Source organism: Uloborus diversus, chromosome 10, assembly GCF_026930045.1.
Source record: "Uloborus diversus isolate 005 chromosome 10, Udiv.v.3.1, whole genome shotgun sequence".
In the NCBI taxonomy this organism is placed as follows: domain Eukaryota; kingdom Metazoa; phylum Arthropoda; class Arachnida; order Araneae; family Uloboridae; genus Uloborus; species Uloborus diversus.
This window is the reverse complement of record NC_072740.1, coordinates 46,139,151-46,159,989: the sequence shown is the minus strand read 5'-3', so window position 1 is coordinate 46,159,989 and position 20,839 is coordinate 46,139,151. Positions and strand designations below refer to the sequence as shown.

Genomic DNA, 20,839 nt, shown 5'->3' with positions numbered 1-20,839 from the left:
GTCTTAAAGCCCCAAACCACTTAATATTAAGATCATATACAGTAAGTTCAGGACTTTGAAAAAGTGAAACGACATTTTAAGTGTTGGAATATTGGGGTGCACCACTAAGAGGCTTGACTGTACACTCAAACCTGTTTTTGTGTGGTAGATAGGGACTGCATAAAAAAATCGCTCAAAATTACACTATTAAGCACTTGTTTTAAAGATAGGTTAGTCAATTGAGTCCCAATTTGTGTGAAATTTTCATAAACCACACAAACAGGTTTGAGTGTATATCAATTTAATGTGAAAAAAAATATTCTTTAATATTTTTTCTGCAGTAAGGCAATAAAACAGTAGCCGTTGTTTCTAATTTGTCAAATTCAAGTCCCCTGGTCAATTTGGTTTCATCTTTTCTTCAGGATCCTTTAAAAAAAGTTTTGAAAAAAACCCTTGCAAAGCATTTACGCTTGACGGACTAAATTCAAAAACCAAGTTTTTTAAAAATAAATAATAGTAAAAATGTGACTTCTTTAAAATGATTTTTTACTTTTGAAGTTTGATTAAAAAAGCTATATATATCATTTCTAAAGTATTTTTAAGAAATGATGTGTGATACCGTGATTTACTATGTTAAAATGAGGATTTTTCTGATTTCAATGCAACAATACTGTGGTTTAGAATCCTGCCCCCAATGAGTTAAGGGTACATATATTTATGGAAATTTGTATCATAATTCAGCAGGAGAAAATTCATCATTTAAAAACTAAATTTTCTGTCCTACATTAGGATAGATCCTATGACCTTTGCATTATTGGCAGGTTGCTCATACCAATTGTACTTATAGGCCTCCATCTCGGACTACAATACACTAATGTATTGCATAATAAAGCAACAAAATAGACTGAAATGGATGCCTCTACTTTTTAAAAATATTTTTAAATGTTACATTGTAATTTATCATGTTAATAGTAATAACTTGTTACCTGATTTCAAAAGCGACCGAACTGTTGCTTAGATTCCTTCAATGAGTTTGGATTATGTATTCATGGAAGTTTGTATCAAGATTCTTCTGAAGAAAATTAGTCATCAAAACATTTTTTAGGCCATGGAGATTCAAGTTCACAGCCTTCGCATTACAAGCTTGATGTTCTGACCAATTGAGCCAATGGGTTTCTATTTCAGAATGCTATGTTATTGAAGCAATGCATGATAAAAAACAGAACACAAATCAACTTTTTTTGATAAAACAACCAGAATGTGAATTGTCTCTTTATTTTTCGCTGTAAATGATGGAAAAAATCTTCAAATGGATGCCTGACTTATGAAGTTTGTTTAAGTATTGATAAAGTTATGGTGCTCCCACAAAAGGACCCTTTGAGAAGTAATATAAATGATGAAAAAATATCTTATTTACTTTCAAATTTCTTTTTAGTGAATAAAACATGACTCTTACCCTCTTATTTTTGAACTCCATTCAAATTTTTTTTTTTCTTAAAATTTAGAAAAGCAGGTAAGATCTATTATGATTTTTCTAAAATGTGCATTCACTATAGTTATAGTTATGAGTGATTATTATGATTTATATACGACATAAAAGGACAATGTAAAATGAAAGAAGGTAATTAATTTCTGTCACCTGTTTAAAGCTTAATACAAATATTTGTTTACATTTATTTACAAAATTCTGAGAATTACCCTTTGAAACATTTTTCTCATTCAGCATAAATAGAGCAATGTTAATAACAGGTAGGAGACCAAGAGTGTGTAAACTTATGGAGAAGCACTCAAAATAATTGCCATTTTTCTGCATGGATAGTTTAAATAAATTAATCACTAATTTTAGGTCAGAAAAAAAATATTATTATATTTAAGAGATGTTAATTGGAGAAAAAAATAACAAGTGATACATTTGTTCAAAGCATTAGTTTTTTTCAAGATACATTTTGATGAAAAGAAAAGTGAAAACAATTTTAAATATATCAAATGTTGTGTCAACAGCACTGAAGCTTGTAAATGCACTTAAATACAAAAATGCTTTATTGTAAATGTTTCATTTTACTTTCAGCAACTGTTGGTAATTTATTGCAGTGCCCATGTTACATTTCCAAGATCTTTTTTTTTTTTTGGTTGGTTTTTTTTTCTTATCTGTACCTTGTATGAAAGCAGTTAGGTGTAAAAATTCTTTGTCCATACAATTTTGCTGCTTACTCTAGTTAAAGATTGCATGTAGTGAAAACTCGTCCTTAAATTTGAATCATAATTTGTTGCTGTTTAAAATGAAATTCATCATGACTTGCATTGGTATCTGCGTTTTGTACATTTTGAACTGTATTATAATGTAAGTAAGTATTTTATGCATTTCTTTTAGGACAATGAAGGTGTACCATTAAATCTTGCTGTGGCTCATATGGGTGTTCTGGTCTTCCAAAATTATACTAAAATAAATACTTTTTCATGGGCAAAAGTTAGGAAAATCAGTTTTAAAAGACGAAAATTTTTTATCAAGCTACATCCTGAAGGTTATGTAAGTGGTTATGTTTGTAATTATTTAGATATTTTAAAAGTGGTGATTTTATGAAAAAGAATTTGTTACATTATTTTAAAGATTTGCATGGTAAAAAAACACTTTCAAAATGTTTCTGACAGCAGTGTTGCTTATTTTTTCATTAACTGTTTCCCTGAATCTAAACATGACCACCGCTTTCTCCCCATCATGTCCCATTTTTTGTAAATCATGGCTCCCAATTTTTTCCAAATTTTCTACAGTTTCATAGCTGTTATATTTATTTGGAGGGAAAAGGAGCATTAAATTAATCATTAGCATTCTTCTGAGGGGCTAGAGAGGTGCGAAATTCAATAGCTTTTTTTTGTAGCAAGTTTAATTACTCATGGGGGTGGGGGATTCTCCCCTAAAATATATAAAAAACCATCAAAACCCATCTGTTTCTCTAGAGGCTCATTTTAAATTTCTTTTACTTATTTTTTGGCATAAAACTAGGGTACAGGACTCACTTGTATGAGCCTCATATCTTAAAACATTTTCACATTGTTAAAAGAAAAAATATTGGAAGCATTGCATGCATTACATAGTTAGTCGCGTTGCAGATCTTGAGTAAAGAACCTTCCAGTATTATTCAATTTACATCATAATTATAATTAAGATTAAAAATGAATTTAAATATGGGAGGGGCTTATAATAATAGCATTAATGTACACAGTAAAAGTTCGTTGTAACGCACACCTCAGGACAGAGCTTTTGTGTTATAATCAATCAGTCAGAATATGTCTATATATTTGCACTTTAGAATTAGTTTTAACTGCAATAAGTATTAAAGCACCAATTTTATAATATAATATAGATATTGTTATTCACAAATAAATATCTATCACAATCAAAAGAAAGTGAATTATCCTGCACTTCTGCTGGTTTTATGGTTTGCATAACAGCTGCATTTTTAAAAGGGATATTTTTTTTTTACTGTGAATACAAATTTTCATTTAAAAGCTTTGAATTAAAATAGAGAGATGAAAAACTGTTTCAAAGTTTAATTTACTTAACAATTTTTATGTTTGCAAGGCAGATCAGAGGGCTTATTTTAACTGCAAAACTTATTGTTTACTTCTGTAAAGTTGTGCAGTTTATAGAGAATTATGTTATAGGTCGGCGTTATAAAGGTATTCTACTGTACTTATATTTCTGGAGATGCACTGCCCTCATTCCTTTTCACTATCTCAAAAAGCAATACACAATGGGAGCAGTGTATTGCTCAGAAACATAAATATATGCATTAATGCTATGTTGTAAGCATACCTACATTTGTTTTAATCTTAGTTTTATCTGTGAAGATAAGTTGAATACTATTGGAAGGTTCTTTACTAACAATCTCTGACCATACAACATGTGATGTTTCCAATATTTGAAATTTTTCTTTTGCTATGCACAAATTTTTTCAGACACATGGGTCATGAGACTAAGTCTGACATTCTGGTTTTACACCGAAAAATAAGTGAAAAAATTATAATTCAGACCCCTAGAAAAATAGATTGTTTTCGATGATTTTCGAAATATTTTAAGCGGGAATACCCCCATGTGTCTCTCAATTTGCTTCAAATGTTTATGCTTTTGAACTTTGTGCCTTTATAGTTCCTCAAAAGAATGCCTATGGTTAATATAACGCTTCCTTCTCCTCAAAATAAGAATAATAGTGCTAAAACTATAGATAATGGAATAAAATTGGAGGGCGCAATTTACAAGAAATGGGACATGATGAGGGAAAACGGTGTTCCTATTAGGATTCAGGGGGCCATTTTACATAAGAATCAGCAAGAATGGTGTCAGAAGCATTTTGAAGGTTTTTATTTTTGCTGCAGTGTAATGTGAGCAGTTAATTCTTATTCAGATATATCATTGGATTGAAGGTAAAAATTAGAGTGTATCAAATTAAAGCAGTTATGTGGATTTATCTTTTTGTTGTGGTAGTAACCAAAGGATACATAATTGTGTATTAACCTAAAATGATAAGTGTAATACTGCAGTAGAAATAGGCCAAAAAACACCTTGGGATCAAACAAATTGCAACAGAAATGATTCTTGTGGTAAATAGTAGGTAACACACTCCTAATGAACATACTAAAAATATACATCCATACTGTTAGGACAAATGGGTTTTTTGGCCACCATTTTGAAAATTCATATAAAAATGTTTTTTTAAAAAATCATGTGTGATATCAAATGGAATTAAATTTAACACTGAAAAGGAATATAAAATGGAATCTTAAAATGAAGTGAAGATGCTAAAAACATCCATCTATATTATAGTGAAAAATGGGGTTTTTGGCCGCCATCTTGAAAAAAGATGTTTTTATTTTTTTTTTTTAATGGTGTTTGGTATCAAATAAAAGGAAATTTTATGCTAAAAAGGAATATAAAATGGAATATTTAAAGTAAAGTGGGCAGAATAAAAATTTACATTCACACTAAAGTAAGAAATGCATTTTTTTTTGGTTGCTATCTTGAAAATCATGGAAATTTTCAAAAATAAACTCCATGTGAGATATCAAATGAAAGCAAATTTCTTGCGCAAAAAGAAAATGACTTTGTTTTAGATTGAAAAGAAAGGAAATAATGAAATAGGAGCCGAAACACTGAAGTCCCCTGTTGTGTTAAAAACATTATTTATTTTAATAAAAGCGGTATGAGGAGTGTGGATAACTTTGCGTCCAAGGACATTTCTCATAAAGGTTTAATAAATACATTTAAAAAAAAATTTAAGTAGGAAGAAAGTACAAAATCATGAATTTAAAGGAGTTTTAAAAAATAAAATATTTACATTATTAAAATAAAATCTCATCTTTATTTTCATCCAAATTCAAAATGTTTCCTGTGTCTGTGCAGTTATTTCCACAACAGATTTTACAAATTACTGAGTTATCGACAGCATATACATTTTGTAGTGTTACATGGTTTATTAGTGTATTTTGGCAAGTAAGAGTTGATCTAGCACTGGGCTCATTTCTGGATATTGGCTGAAATTCTCCATCTACCAATTGCCATCCCGAAAGTGTGGAATCACGAGTTTGTAAATCAAGGTTTTTCCAAATAAAGCTCTGCAAATGTACTCAATATAGAGGATATATCGATGCATTTTGCATTGGGGCCAACAAGCTATATCAAATTCTTTTTTAGCTGAAGTTTTTTTCCTAAGATACTGCTTATAGCGAAGAGCGCTTAAGTGGCCTGTGTGTCGATGTTACCTAACAAATAATGATACAATAATCTTACAACCGATTCCAACCGAATATTCCTGAGTAACATCTTTCGATGTCTTAAGAGTCAAATCTTAAAAACAAAGGATACTCGTGATAATAGATATTTTTATTCAGTTGTATTAATAGTTGGTTAATTTGAATGCTGATGTTGGATTAAGTTTTAATAAATATAATAGTTGAAATATTATTACTGTATACTCCTTATGGCATTTTCAGAAAACATAACAAGTCTTTCCCACCAATAGATTTCTGAATGGCTTGAATGTCATAAACTTTATCAGATTATGTGGCAAATTGTATTAAAATATTCATCTGGTGAGTCCCTACAGAGACAGGTACAGGGGACCCTCGGGGGTGATGTATTAAAATATTCTTAGAAGAATGATATAGTAAAAGGATTCAAATGTCTGTATCATCCGCAACTACCATCACATGTTTTTCCTGGGTAATTTTTACAGCTTCTTTCACTGTCTGCGTCGCCTTCCGCTTGAATCACAGAATGATCTCTCCTTTGAAAACAACTCACCAGTATTTTGACAAAACCTTGTTTGTTTACAGAATTGGAAACAAAATTGTTTTTCGGAATTATTATAGGTGAATTTTCATCAAATGCTTTTATATTTGGTTTCTTACACCCATTGAATACTATGGTCTCGTTTCCAAATCTTTTGCTTTCATGTGCTTCGTGTTGACTTTCATACCTCGAAATATTTTAGACGTGGATCAGAGTAACTGATGAACCAATGCGCAACCATCAAGAAAGTAGGAAATACTCTCATGTAGATCTTTTTTAATTCAAGGTGTCTAACAATTTTTCCAATGAAGATTTTATCTGTTTTTCTCATTTTGCCGAGTACTTATGGTCAAATAGTGTAGTTGGTAGAGTAGATAATGCATAGTTTAAAAATTCACAAGCATCTTGAGCATTACTGTCTAAGGAGATACATGCTAGGATCCTCTGTGTTAAAAGACGGGAATTTTCGTAGTGAGTCTCACCAGCAATGATAATCCATTTTCAGTACTTGCATTACTCATCGTTACTGCTTATATAACTGCAATAAAGCCTTTGCCGGTGAGTTTATCTTGGATATTTCTTCTAATGACATCAGAATTTTCTGCAGTAACTTTGTTTTTGTTATCCATTATTCCATTAAAAATGTTCCATAAACCACTTGAAAGAATAGCAAATAGATTATGGTCTTTGAAAAATTGCATTAGCACTTGCGGTGCTAACAGAAGTTCATGTAAGCTTAATTGTTTTACCATTTTCTACCTATTTCCTCTTAAAAAACACTTTGGCTCAAAATTCTGATTAATATCCTTTTTCAGTGTAAAATTTTCTTTTATTTGCCGACACCCATGATTTTTTTTCTTTTTTTAATATTGGAAATGTTTCAAGATTTTTCAAGATGGCTGCCGAAAAAAAAACACTTTTTCGCGGTAGCACGTGTGTATATTTTTACCATATTCACTTCACTTTAACAATCTCATGCTATATTCCTTTTGAGCTTGAAGTTTCCTTTCATTTGATAGCATACATGATTTTTTTATTTTTAATTTTTTTTCACGACTTTTCAAGATAGCGGCTAAAAAATACCATTTTTCGCCATAGAACGGGAGAATAGTTTTTGTATGTTCACTTCTCTTTTAATATCTCATATTTTGTTCTTTTTAGCTGGAAATTTTCTATCATTTGATCCCACAAATGATTTTTTTTTAATTTAAAAATTTTTCTGTGATTTTTCAAAATGGCGGCCAAAAAACATATTTGTCTCAACAGTACGGGTGTATATTTTTAGTATGTTCATTAGGAGCATGTTACCTACCATTTTCCACAAGAATCATTTCTGTTGCAATTTGTTTGACCCCAAACACTATTTTTACTTTACTATAATAGCTCTTAGCCTAAAAAGCACCAAAACTCTTCAGAGTGAATGTCAATTTGTGGAAACCTTACATATCTTTAAAAAATGTATGACTGGACTTTTAAAAAAGGAAGTGCTATTGTTATCTCCTTACAGTCCAACATAATTTTAGTACTCATAAATATCTAATAAATATGTTTTTTTGCTGCAGTTGCTAAGTTTTTCATATCACTTTACTGAAAAATCTTCGGTTTCCAAACAACACTTTGCTAAAAAGTCATTGTGTTTATCACATCCAAATTTGTCTAATGTGCACCCAAAAAGTTTTCAGTTTTAAAAAGATCAGTCTTTTTTTTCTTGTCAGAATACTCCAAAGCATATGCCTTACTTAGAAAGAAAATTTGGTTGTGTTACCTTTTTTTAATTTTTTTTTTAATTGACAAGCATTTATTTGAGTGAGAGCTTCTGCTTTGAAGCATAGTGGTTCTAGTGATCACTGCTTAATAAGTACAAAATGCTTCATTTAGTTGACTGTTTACTTCTGTAAATAATCTAAAGATAGTCCAGTTTCATTTCTTAGCCCTTGTAAAAAGAGTAGAGCTGCCACAGGTGGCTGAACTAACCATTTTGAAAACTCGAATTTTTTCAAATTCATTAGAATGTTCACTTTGCTTATCTTCAAAAGTTTTCAGATTTAACAAATAAATCATTTTCATAATATTTGTTAAAGGAACAGCATTCCAAGTATATTTTGCTTTGTTCCAAACAATGCATTTTGTGCGCTTATTTTTGATGCTATTTTTCTACATAGGAAGTTTCTTTTAAAACTAATGTATATTCTTTAATCAGAGATGCTAAATGCTACCAATTTTCCATGGTTCCTACTGGGATCTGATTGTAAACTGTATTTTAATTAAATTATTTTTCTTTTGGGTAGAAATGGGATATTTATTTTACTCTCATTGTGAGACATATCTTAAATTTTCTCCCCCGTAGAGATCCGCCTTGCATTTTTTTTTTCTAATTGTAGTGCCAGATTTAAATTAAATTTTGTTTCTTGGTGTCTTTTCTCTTCAAATACAAATTGTTGCATCTTCATTTGTCAAGTATTAAATGTAATTCTGATAAGCACTGAAAACTACTGCAAATTTTAAAGATTATGCTGAAAGATTTTATATAAAAGTGGCATCTCTGTTCTTAATGTATAGTTCTGTTTCTTTTATCTTTGTTAGGGTTACTATAAAGACACAGTTGAGTTTGTGTTCGAAAGTCGAAATGAGTGCAAGAATTTTTGGAAGAAATGTATTGAAAATCATGCCTTTTTTCGCTGTAGTGAAGTTAAAAGGTTGCCACGTCATAAAACTCGCATATTTAGTCGAGGCTCTTCTTTTAGGTAAGTTTTTATTTAAATGTAAGAAACTTCTGTCACTTCTATTTCATTTGTCAGATGTGTATATTGGATGAAATTTGTATTCTTATGTGGTGGTTTTGGTTTAAGAAACCACAAGAGAGCCACTTTCTGGCCAGAGATAAAATTTGTATACAGCTTTTAAGTTAAAGTATATAATTTTGTTATGACAAAATTGCAAAAAAAAACAAGAAATTGAACTTGTAGCGAAGTTTACAAGCGAAAAAATTGTGCACTCTTGCTAGATAACCAACTTTTTAGTGGTATACAACTATGCATCACTACAATCAATACTACAAACCAGCATATGACTATGTGGCATATTTGAGACATTGTTTGGGCAAATGAAGCTGCTCTCCATCTATCTTGCATAATATGGACAAACGTCCCAACAGCATTCGCAGAAAACTTTTAGCTCTGCAGAATTTTTTTTAAAACTACTAATTTTAATTAGAAAAACAAAATAAAAGATGAAATTAAAAAAAATCCACATTTTATTTTTTTTTTCGTTCAAATCATGTGCAAAGTGATCTAAAAAATAATGATTTCTTCTTGGAATCGTGTTCATAGTACGCTAATTATTTAAAGACAAAGGTGTAAATGGTTGCAAATGGAGACTGCTTCTACTATGATTGTATGGTTTTTTTTATTTTACACAGCCTGAATCCCGTAAGAGGAAAATTAAAGCTATGTAAAATAAATAACTTTACAGACTGTGGAACAGTCTCTATTGGTGAATCCTGCAGGAAATTGAGTTTAAATGTGTTGAGAGAGAGAAAAAAAAAGCTCAGATAATCCGCCACAGTGTATAATCTGCACCTCCATTAATTTTAAACTTTTTTAACAGATAATATGCAGAAAAATACTGTATTTATTTTTTCAGAAAAACTTAATTTTAAACAAATAAGTAGTTTTTGTTGATTTGTTTACAAAATCAAATATCTTCATAAAATTTTCAAGTATAAAGCAGGTAGCTCATGTTTTATCAGATCTACATGAACCTTTTCACTGTAAAATGAAAATAATATTAATGATTAGGTGATTGATATTGGGCAAAAAATAATGGTTGAGGCAGTTTTCTTCAGTTGGTGAAAAGAAAGCATAAACTAGATGTTATTGCAAAAAAAATTTGAATAATATTAAAGCTTTTTTGTTTTTTTGCTTTTTTTTATATTTTAATATAAATTAAGGGTGAAATAGGCAAAATAATTATAAATGAGTTATATATATATTTGTTCTGGTAATTTCTTCAACTGTTAGAGCTGGTCATATTTTAAGCTGGATATATTGTCATAAATCTCTCAGTAAGCAAGCTCCCGGCTGGCGAAATGGCTAGAGCGCTGGACTGGGAATCCAAAGATTGTGAGTTTGGGCCTCAGGTGTGACTTTCTCGTTCATTCCTCTTTTACTTTCCTTCCTTTCTCCATGTTTGTAGAAATATGTAAATATATGTAAATAGCTTTAATTTGCATTGTTCTCAAATGTTCTTAAGTTTCTGTATAAAAACCTTCTTTTGAGCTGAGAGTTGGCAGTTGCGATCTTGTATCCTGATAGTTCGCTTGTTTAGAATAAAACCAGCTTTCATCTCTACAGTGCAGTGTGTACTCAACCTACCTGACAATGTTATGGTATTATATACATTTAACGTATGCATTAACAACTTACTTGTTAGACTTAACTGATTTTAAAAAATTACAAGTTAACTTGATTTAATATTTTAGCAGATTCGATCAATTTTCTCTTTCATTTCCTAAATTGTAGTTCGTTTGTTTCTTTTTCTTTTGGTGTGGAAAAATAATTGAATTAATTAAACATTAAGGAAAATAAAACAATTTATAGATGCAAAGTGTCGGGGAAAAAACTTTTGTTTCTGCTTTTGATTCCATAAGCCAGTGATCTGTCCAGGATTTTTCACAAGGTCCGTTTTTTGTGAAAAATCAAATAATTTTGTGAAAAATGAATTAATTTTGTGAAAAATCAAATAATTTCGCAAAAAAAAAAAAAAATTGTTAAAACTAAATTTTAGAATTTAGAGATGGCACAAATTGCATCATTCAAACTTAAAGTTGAGTGTTTTCCTCTTCTATGTTGAGAATATTATTCTGGAGTGTTTTTCTAGTATTTGGCAGGGGGGGGGGGGGCAACAGCATTGCTCTCTCAAGTATCAATATTTATCTACCATTCTACATTATGTTAAATTATACTAGAAATATTTCTGTATAGTATTTAAAATAATTGTAAGCATTTAACTTTTTGACCCAAGATACTCTTTAAAAGCACATAACTTCTTTTAATAAATTCCGTGATTTTAACAAAAATAAAATGATTTTATTTGTTTACCACTTAACAAAGCGTACTAAACATCAAAAATTTGAAAAATCAGATTCCCATAGCGGATGCAAAGAGATCGTAATTCTCAAAGTTCATCAAAAGTATAAAAACGGCTTGTAAAAGAAATATTTTCGATAAAATTATTTCAAAATTGCATTTTAAAATTCTATGATAAAAGTATGTGGACACAGTTGAAGCAAAAAAAAAGAATCAAATTAAACCATCGATTCAGCATTTTAATTTTTGACTCATAAAAGAAAGTGGAATTTTGCTTTAAAAACTTGAACTTTCCATTTATTTGCATCCTAATGAAGCAAAGTTAGCTTGAAAAAAGAACAAAATATGATTCTCATATCGGATGTTAAAAGATTGCATTTTTCCAAATGTAGACATCTAAGGAAAAAAAAAAGGTAGGTAAAAGAGTTCATTTAAAGGTAATCATCCTTGTTATCATCGAAAAATCAAACCCATATAATTTTCTCCCAAAATAACAGTTAAAGATTGCACCTCCCCATAAAAACGCAAATACTTACAAGCTGGTAAAATGATAAGAATATTTTCTAATCAAGTCATTATAAAGGTTTAACGCCAAACGTGATAATTTTGAAGTTGGAAGCCCTCTCTGAAGCGATCATATTTTTCCCCACCCTTACTATCCCTTTGCAGTTCTAAGTTCATTTCGCTGATATATATTATTATTATTATTGTTTATTAAATCATGAGATGGGAGAAAAGTGCTTAGTACCAATGTCTTTTCAGAAAAGTTTACAACAACACTACAACTAATTAGCTGTGATAAAACAAATAAAATTATTTAAAACCAAACTTATTTTCAGCTGTTAATTTCTTTCCAAGAAACAAACAACAAGCATTACATTTATTTGGCAGTAGCAAAATAATCCTGCAGCTTATTTACCATTTGCAGAAGCATCACAAGAGTGCCAATTTTTTTTTTCTTTGCAAAATTAGTAGATTTTGTATAAGCTGATCCCTCTAATTTGACTTTAAAAAAGGTTCCAAAAATTATCTGTTTTATACACCAAAATATATGTTATTTTGCTTTCAGATTTGCTCTTTCAATAAACAATTTGTGAAAGATCAGTTCTTGTTTATCAGAATTTTGTGAAGGGTCCGTTTTGATTAATCGGGATTTTGTGAAAGGTCCGTTTTGGTTGATTGGATTTTTGTGAAGGGTCTGTTAACGGACTCAAATATCTTCTGGCCAGACCCCTGTAAGCTCACTTCTTTTGTATTGAAAATGGAGTTCCTTCTAAATCAAACGTGTGTGAAGTTTCATGCAAAGTTGCCTTTTTACATTGTTTTATACGTTTCAAGCACAAAGGTATTGATTCAATTATGAAAGAAATGTTGTTTTAAATAATTTTCTCATTATTCTTCACCTGGCATAATGAAAATTTAATACTGAAAGTTTTACAACATTTTTAACCAGTTGTGAAGAAAAAAAAAATTATATGGACACTACCGAGGTATGAATCTCCCCGTCCCCCACACTATTGGTGTAAGTCATATTACCAATTCTAATACAATAATTGATACATTCTTACTGACCTTTCTCCCATCCCAATCCAAGAGAAAAGTCTTGTCGTGTCATTGAATCCTTATTCGACAACAATGGTATTTATTTTAGATTCAATCTGACAGTGTTTTCGCTACAGTCAGATTTTTCTTAAAATGAAAATACAGTGAAACTCTGGTAGCTCAATACCTGGATAAATCAACTATCTTGTTAAGTCAACATTTATTTTTCCAATGGTTGGCCCAATACTAATTTCAATCGCTGAGAACCTCTTAAACTTGACACATATTTGCATGAACCTCTATAAGTCAGCCTCCACTTGCTGCTCCAGTTCACTTTTTGCTACCAGTATTTTTTTACATTAACTATTTCTGAGAATTTTATTTGGAAAGACATCTTTTAGAGAATTTCCCTTACGTTTAAAAAGAAGTCGAAGAGACACCGGAGAAGGGGAGGTGGAAAGAAAAGGTCATGTGATACGAGCGCTAGAAAGAGGGAGCTGGCATCCAGCCAACAATACGCGCTCAGCGGCGGTGACCTTGTCCCGCTCTGGCCTTGAATGCTCCCAATCAGGTCTCCCTGCAGGACTCCAAACACAACGATTTGCTCTTTCTCATTCCGTGAAAACCACCCAACGTAGCGAACCATCGCCTCGGGATGCAGATCGTTGGCGTTCAGTTCGGAAAAGAGGGTAGGGGACAATGAACGTATTCTAGTAAGAAGGCATGACAAACAAAAAATTCTAAGGAGAGATGTGTATCGTTCAAATATCAGAGTTTGAATTCGAAAAAAAAATAGACTTTTTTTTCACAAATTTGCGATGCAATTTAAGGTATTGCATCGCGTTTCAAACGTTTTTAATTGCAAATTGCAATGCGATACCGCTTGTTTCCCACGCTGGAGATATGTAGCCAAATGTGTTACTCCAAAAAACGAAGGCATCACAACATAGGTTTTTCATTCTCCAGTGAGCAGGGCTTTATTTTTAATTAAGAATAACAAGGGACTCTTATCTATTTTCAAGAATTTTGCATTATTCCTCATCATGAGGTTTTCAAATTGGTGCTATTTATTTCGTTATGCACTTAAAAAAAAGAAAGAAAATCATTCACTGGTATCAATTTTTTAAATATGGATGATATACAAAAATCTCTTTAAGAATTGAAATTGTGGGACCTCGGTAAGTTCACACCCACTTAACTCGACGTTTCATTTTCCTTGGGGTGTTGAGTTATCGAGGTTCCACTGTGTTACTAAATAATGAAAATAAAGCATGGCATTTTCACTTTTTTGCCCAAATGATGGTTTGAAAAACTAAAAAAATAAGGTTTCTATGCAATCCAAGAAAGGAAGCAAGCATGACAATATTCAACTTAATTTTATTACAAATCTTAGCACTAAAATTGCTATTACTTTCAAAGTCTTAATAGGCATTATGTCTTCCCAATTATTGCATTATTGAGGGGAGGGTGCTTGTACTGTTTCAAAAATCAAGCTTGTGCTCTCTCAATGCTAAATGCAATTTAAAAGTTTTTTTTCAAATTTGAAAAAAAAAATGTATTTTTTTCATTACAGATGTTATGGCTGAATTTTGAATTTAGTGTTGAACTGGACATGAAAAACATTGGGACTTTTTAACCTTCAACTTTTTAGCATTTTGCTAAACCTTTTTCTCTATTGTAGCATTTTGCTAAATAACTTTTGAACTTTGCTCAAACCCTGGTTTCTGATTAATACATAATACTTTTTCACCTTCTGTTGGCAAAGGGATATTAATCTGTTGAAGGTGATGAGGTTCTAAGTATAGGATATGTTTGTGAACAGCAGTTTTAGAGGTAGAAAACTTACTTTCTTTTATGGAAGAATTATTATAATCGCCAGCTTTCATTGGATAATTCGTTGAAAATTATTAGACAAGTGATGCATTATACAATGTTTGATTTCAACTTAAAAGTATGTGACTTGGGCTGACTACCAATAGAGTCGTCAGGTAAAACTCAATTAAGAAAGTTAAAAAAATTTTTTTTTTAAATAAAGCATAAAAAATTAATTAATTGTTAGTATTATAATTTTCTCCAGTAAATTATACCATGTTTTCTGGCTTATAATTTTTAGATAATCTGCTCAAAAAATATTTAGATGTATCAGCCTTGGATTTTATGTACTTTGTACGTTTGTTCGATTTTAGATATTGTATCAATTCCACAAATCATGGGGATTATTATCATCTTTCTATAATTGTGCAGCAATCTGTTTGCATATGCTTACATTTTATGATACTTCATATTTTCTGTTTAATAAAAGACACTAAGTACAATAAGCATAAATGCAAAGCTACTTTTTATTATATATATGGTTTTATTTCTTTTATTGTAATAATCCTCATGTAAAGGACAATATTAAGCCAACACAAATAATGTACCGATTTATATCTGAGATTTAAGGCATCGTTAGAGACCGCAATACTATTTATTACTATCTGAAAAATAAACTACAGTAGTTAACTGGCAGGTTAAAAACCAGAGATAAAAGAAAAACTGTGCTAGTCTTTTTAGGCCAAAATTTTATAAATCAAAGTTGTCAAATGAGAACGTTTCAAGTTGAACGTAAGAGTTTTCTGTAACAATTTAGGAAAAGAATTCATACTCAATTACCTAACAGAAATTACCATAAATATTCTTTCAAAAGAATACATTTGATGCTGCATATTTAGGTGCCTTAATGTTTATTAGAATGTTGCTTGACTGAACTCTAATTATTGTCTCAAAGTAGCTAAGATATGTTTTAATTGTGTGTATGCTTTTAAACTTGTGTGCATTTATTATTTATATGAGAGTAGAACTATACTTTAATTGAAATTACAAAATAGTTTTTTCATGTGATGCACTATTCTAATCAAGAAAATTTTATGTAGGTATAGTGGTCGTACCCAAAAGCAAATGGTCGAATATGTACGAGAAAACTATGTCAAACGACAACCATTTCAAAGGTATTCAACATGTTTTATATTTAAGGTTTTACTAACAGGCCAGTGGTTAGGGAGTGAAAAAACAAATCAACTATATATACAGAAGTAATTGGTGGAAAGCTCAAAATTGTTTTAACCTATGCCATATGGATCTGCAATGCTTATACTAAGTTTTCCTCCTTCTACTTCCTGAGCTTTAGCAGTTACACCCAAATTAGTGATAAAAAATGCCTCTTTTTTCATTTATATCACAATATCTCAACAATTACTCTTGCAATAGCCAAACATATAGCCAGGTCACTTGTAGAGCTTAAAATTCTAAACAAAATGAGTACCTACAATGTATATGCTTTTCCTAAATACTAAGGGTACAACTTAATTTTAAAATAAGGCTCAAATCACTAATCAAGGGTTTCAAGGCAGAACGTATCTTTCCAACACCCGCTGGCCTTCTTGCAACCCTGTGAAATAGAAGGCTGTAACACTAAAAGATATGGCAGTGCTTTGCTACATACAGAAGCAGCTACACAGCTACGTGATCATCAAGTAGACATAGTAGATGTTGCTGAAAACAATTTATTTCATAGCAATGTCACAAAGATATGGAAAAGGATACAATCTTTATACAGAACTCATTTCATTTCTTAAAAGGAAACAAAAATACTGATAGGCAAATATCAAGTAGAATTATCCAGAGAAAATGACTGATTTCGAGTGACATAATTAGAATTGAAAAATTAGTTTTATGTTCAAAGTAAAAAAGTTTTCCTGTTCCCTTTTCTTGAAGTAAATCATTTTTTTTTTAAAGTTAAACAATTTACACGATACTTAATATATAATATTAAATGTTTTGCTGTGAGACAAGATATTACATGAGGTTACGGTTTTGGAAATCTGAGCATAAAATGACACAAATTCAATGTAAGAAAATGCACATTTAAAACATTGGATTTTTATTACATAAAAAAAATTGTATCATTACAACGAGAATTCAAAGAGAATTCAAAGTACAAATGGCAATCATCTAGACTTTAAAAAGTTATTTTTCTGTTAACAGAGTAAAATAGCAAATATTAAAACAAAAAGCAAAAAACTAATATGCATAGCAATGGAAGTATTTTCCAAGTATACCTGAACAGCTTTTAAAATTCAGACACTTAAAATAAAAACTAAAGAATTTGTAAAAATTATTAGAAAAAAATAAGCTCAGAAATGCAAATTTGTTTCTGAGAGTACGAATATGTATAATATAATCACTGATTGAGCTATATAGTACCATGTCTCACAGCAAAGCATTTAATAAGAAACATTAAGTATTACATAAATTGTTTAAATTAAAAAATTGATTTACTTCAAGAAAAGCAAACTGGAAAACCATTTTACCTTAAACATAAAAATCATTTTCTAATTCTAATTATGTTACTCAAAATCAGTCATTTTCTCTGGGTAATTCTACTTGAAATTAACCTATCAGTATTTTCGTGTTTTCTTTTAAGAAATAAAATGAGTTTGTATAAAGATTGGATCTTTTCCCTGACAGTGCTATGAAATAAATTGTTTTCCGCACCATCTAGTATGTCAACTTGACAATCAGGTAACTGTAACTGCTTCCCTGTTTCCATAGGTAGCAAAGCACCACCATTGTTTTTAGTGTTACGACCTTCTTTTTGACAGGGTTGCCTTGATTAGTTATCTGAGCTTAAATTTGAAATTAAGTTGTGTACTTAAGTATTTATATATATATATATATATATATATATATATATATATATATATATATATATATATATATATATATATAAGAAAGACATACATTGTAGGTACTCATTTTGTTTAGAATTTTAAGCTCTACAAGTTATCAGCTTGTAACAATGTTTGGCCATTGTGAGTAGTTTTTCAAATATCGTGAAGATAGTTTTTTTTGTTACTGATTTGGGCATAACGGCTAAAGTGCACTTAGTAGAAGAGGGAAAATTTGGTATGGTCATTCCCAGTATCGTAACTATGGAGTCTAGCGCCCCTGGCGAACTAAAGAAATTATGCCCCCCCCCCCCCCCCGGATCGCCTACGTGTTAAGTCACTGGAGATCATTGTGACCTCAAAAAAAATATTTTTTTTTTGGAACATTTTGACATTTGACAATAGGAGGCAGCATTGTAATTTGTTTTTTAGAATTGTTTTCAATGATGCCCAATTTTCCTTCTCAGTAGATGTTATGTATGTGTATACTTTTTCTTGCGTGTTTTTTTTAATACTTTTTAAAGCCTTTTTCAAATTATTTGATCAAAAAAAAAAAGAAACCTGAAAAAAAAAAGAAATTTTTTTAAGAATTTTTGTTTAATAAGTTGAAATGCCACCCCCTGGCTGCTGGACCCCTGGCAAGAGCCACTCCTGCCAACCCCTAGTTACGCTACTAGTCATTCCAGACCCATATGGCCTAGATTAAAACAATTTCTAACTTTCCACCAATTACTTCCTTACTACAACTCCCCAACCACTGGGCTATAAATTTAAAATGCTGGGAAATAACAATTTTCTTAAATGTTTGAAGTTAGATCTATATCTTTTAGTTAGATTTAGGGTTAGCAAGAAATAATTTGGCCACTTCAGAGGGCTGTAGAATCCATTCTATTGGTGGGAATGAGATGAAATTTGAACTGTGCGTGTGCAGATAATTCAAATGATGTGCAAGGCATTTATTAAGTAAAAAAAAAAAATTCAATATACTACCGTTAAATGACACTGTGCACAGAAAATCATTTAATGTGTTATAAATATTAAATAATCCAGATAAAAACTTCTCAATATAACCCCCAGCCCGTTCAACAAAATCAGAGAACCATATTCTCTACTGCTGACTGGGGCTAGTCTACATAAATTGGAAGGGTGCGAAAAGCTTTCTTTTAGATCAAACTGAGTTGCTGGTATGAGTGCTATATTGAGCAGCTTTATGATGAATTTTTGAAATTAGTTGGTATTTATAACACATTAAATGTTTTATGTGCACAGCGCTACACAACGGCTGCATTTTTAACTATAAATATTTATTTAATGAATGCAAGCTTTTTTTTTCTTATTTATCTTTAGTTAAAATTTCATCCGATTCTGTCTTAGAGCTCTCTGAAGTGGATAACTTATTTTTGCTGACCTTGTACATAAAACAATTTCATAAAGCATTTCAAATGTATTCAAAAGGTATCAACTATATATTAAAGCGTTTTGAGTCTGTCTATTAGATAAAAAGAACATTTTTTTTTTTTTTTTCAAAATTGAACATAGTAGCATAATGACCACCACACAGCATAACCATAACACACCTTCAAGTGTCTCGGAGAACAGGCGATCAGAGATTTCTTCTCTGTGTCATCACTAATTCTTACATGCAGTTTTAAATGTTTTCCCAAAATTTTCAACAAATTTTATTTCCATTTTATCGTGTGTGATTAACGTTATTATATTATATATTCTACATTTTTTTAGTTGATACAGGCTACAGCACCACAGGGGTTTACTGCCAATATTACCCCCAATTTATTTGAAAATCTCCTCACAATATGTTGCAATATGTTAGAGGCTTCAGGTAAAAATTAATTATGTATTACTATAGGTAGAGACTTTTAGAATGTCCAAATTGTATATTTTAAAACTTCTAGACGGAACTTTTAGCTGCTCTAGGCTTAGGCATTTAAAAATTAAATTTAGTAAATACATGTAAGTTTTATTCAATGTCTAACATCTAACATTTAGTAATAAACGTATCTTTTTTAGTCAACAAATAGTGATTGAAAATATAAAAAATGGTAATGCAGAAACAGAGTGTATTCATAAAACATGGGGGGTGGGGGAGACTTCTGCCAAAGTAATCGCCCCCCTGCCTGTGCACCCTCGAACCTGTGCGCCTTTTTTTCTTTGCCTTCTATTTTCTTTTTATTTCTTTGTGTTCGTAAACCTGTGCAATTTATTTTTTTTTTTACTTTTCTTTAAACTCGCAAACCTGACCAGGAAACCTCACGATCAAGGAAATTCGAAAAAAATCGAAATTGATAGCATTTGAAAAAGCATCGTAAAATATGTTTATGGCACAAAATTACGTGCCCTCGTGACCCCGTGATCGAAATATGAGGTCTTAAAAGTTTGCCGAAATTTTAAGTCAAGTCGCCAAATTTAGCGAGTTTTGTTCAAAAATGGTAGGTTCGGCGTGAACTCAACATCTGCATCTGACAAGACTTCTCATTGCCATTTTTGGCCGTCACCAAAACGCGTGAAAGATGTTTTAAATTAATTGTTTACTCATGGTGACTACCAGGGAGAGAGGCTAGCCATTAAAGTTTTTAGGGGGTTTTCAGGGGTATTTTCTCTCGTCTGGGGTGGGAGGGGCTTTTGTTTTTGTGGTGTCTTAAATGTATTAGTGGGAGGGGGTAGCATTATTGCTCTTGGAGGAAATAGGCGCCGCTGCTTTACTTGTGTTCGTCAAAGTTAAGAACCACTATCAATCTTATAAAGTGGAATGTTTTTCCAGAGCAACAACTTTAAATCATGATAAAGCTTAAGTTTTATCTTATTATTAATGATAAAAGCAGGCCCACCACAGTCGGGAGGGGGTGGGATTAAGGGGCTAAGGTTGACCCTCCTGGTTTTTAGCAAAAATCTATTTACATTTACTTGTAAAAGTGTAGTATGGATGGGAAGGGGGACGAGCGCAGAGGAACAATGTCACCGGAAATACTTTTTTTTTGTAAAAACAATGCAAATATAACATTGATTTCAAACCACTTTTTTTCCGGACAAGTCCCCTAAACCCTTTGGTGAGTTCCCAGACACATTATTTTCAAGTCTAGCTATTTTTATGTGGGTATGTTTTATGTTGCTTATTGGCATGATAAGCATTTTGTATAATTCTGCCGTGGGAAAGCAAAGCGTAGTATCAGCAAATTTTTCTTTTTCTTTTTTTTTTTTTGCTTTTTTGCCACATTTTGTAC

At 31.0% G+C, this 20,839-nt stretch overlaps 1 protein-coding gene across 1 annotated transcript in view; it reads left to right on the top strand.

Annotated features, from left to right (window-relative positions):
• LOC129231230 (FERM, ARHGEF and pleckstrin domain-containing protein 2-like) overlaps window positions 1-20,839 on the top strand; it is a 180,488-nt gene that overhangs the window by 43,264 nt on the left and 116,385 nt on the right. Inside the window, exons 7-9 of the mRNA XM_054865494.1 lie at window positions 2,351-2,506; window positions 8,849-9,009; window positions 15,807-15,881. Coding sequence (XP_054721469.1) covers window positions 2,351-2,506; window positions 8,849-9,009; window positions 15,807-15,881 — 392 coding nt within the window. The remainder of the gene's footprint in view (window positions 1-2,350; window positions 2,507-8,848; window positions 9,010-15,806; window positions 15,882-20,839) is intronic.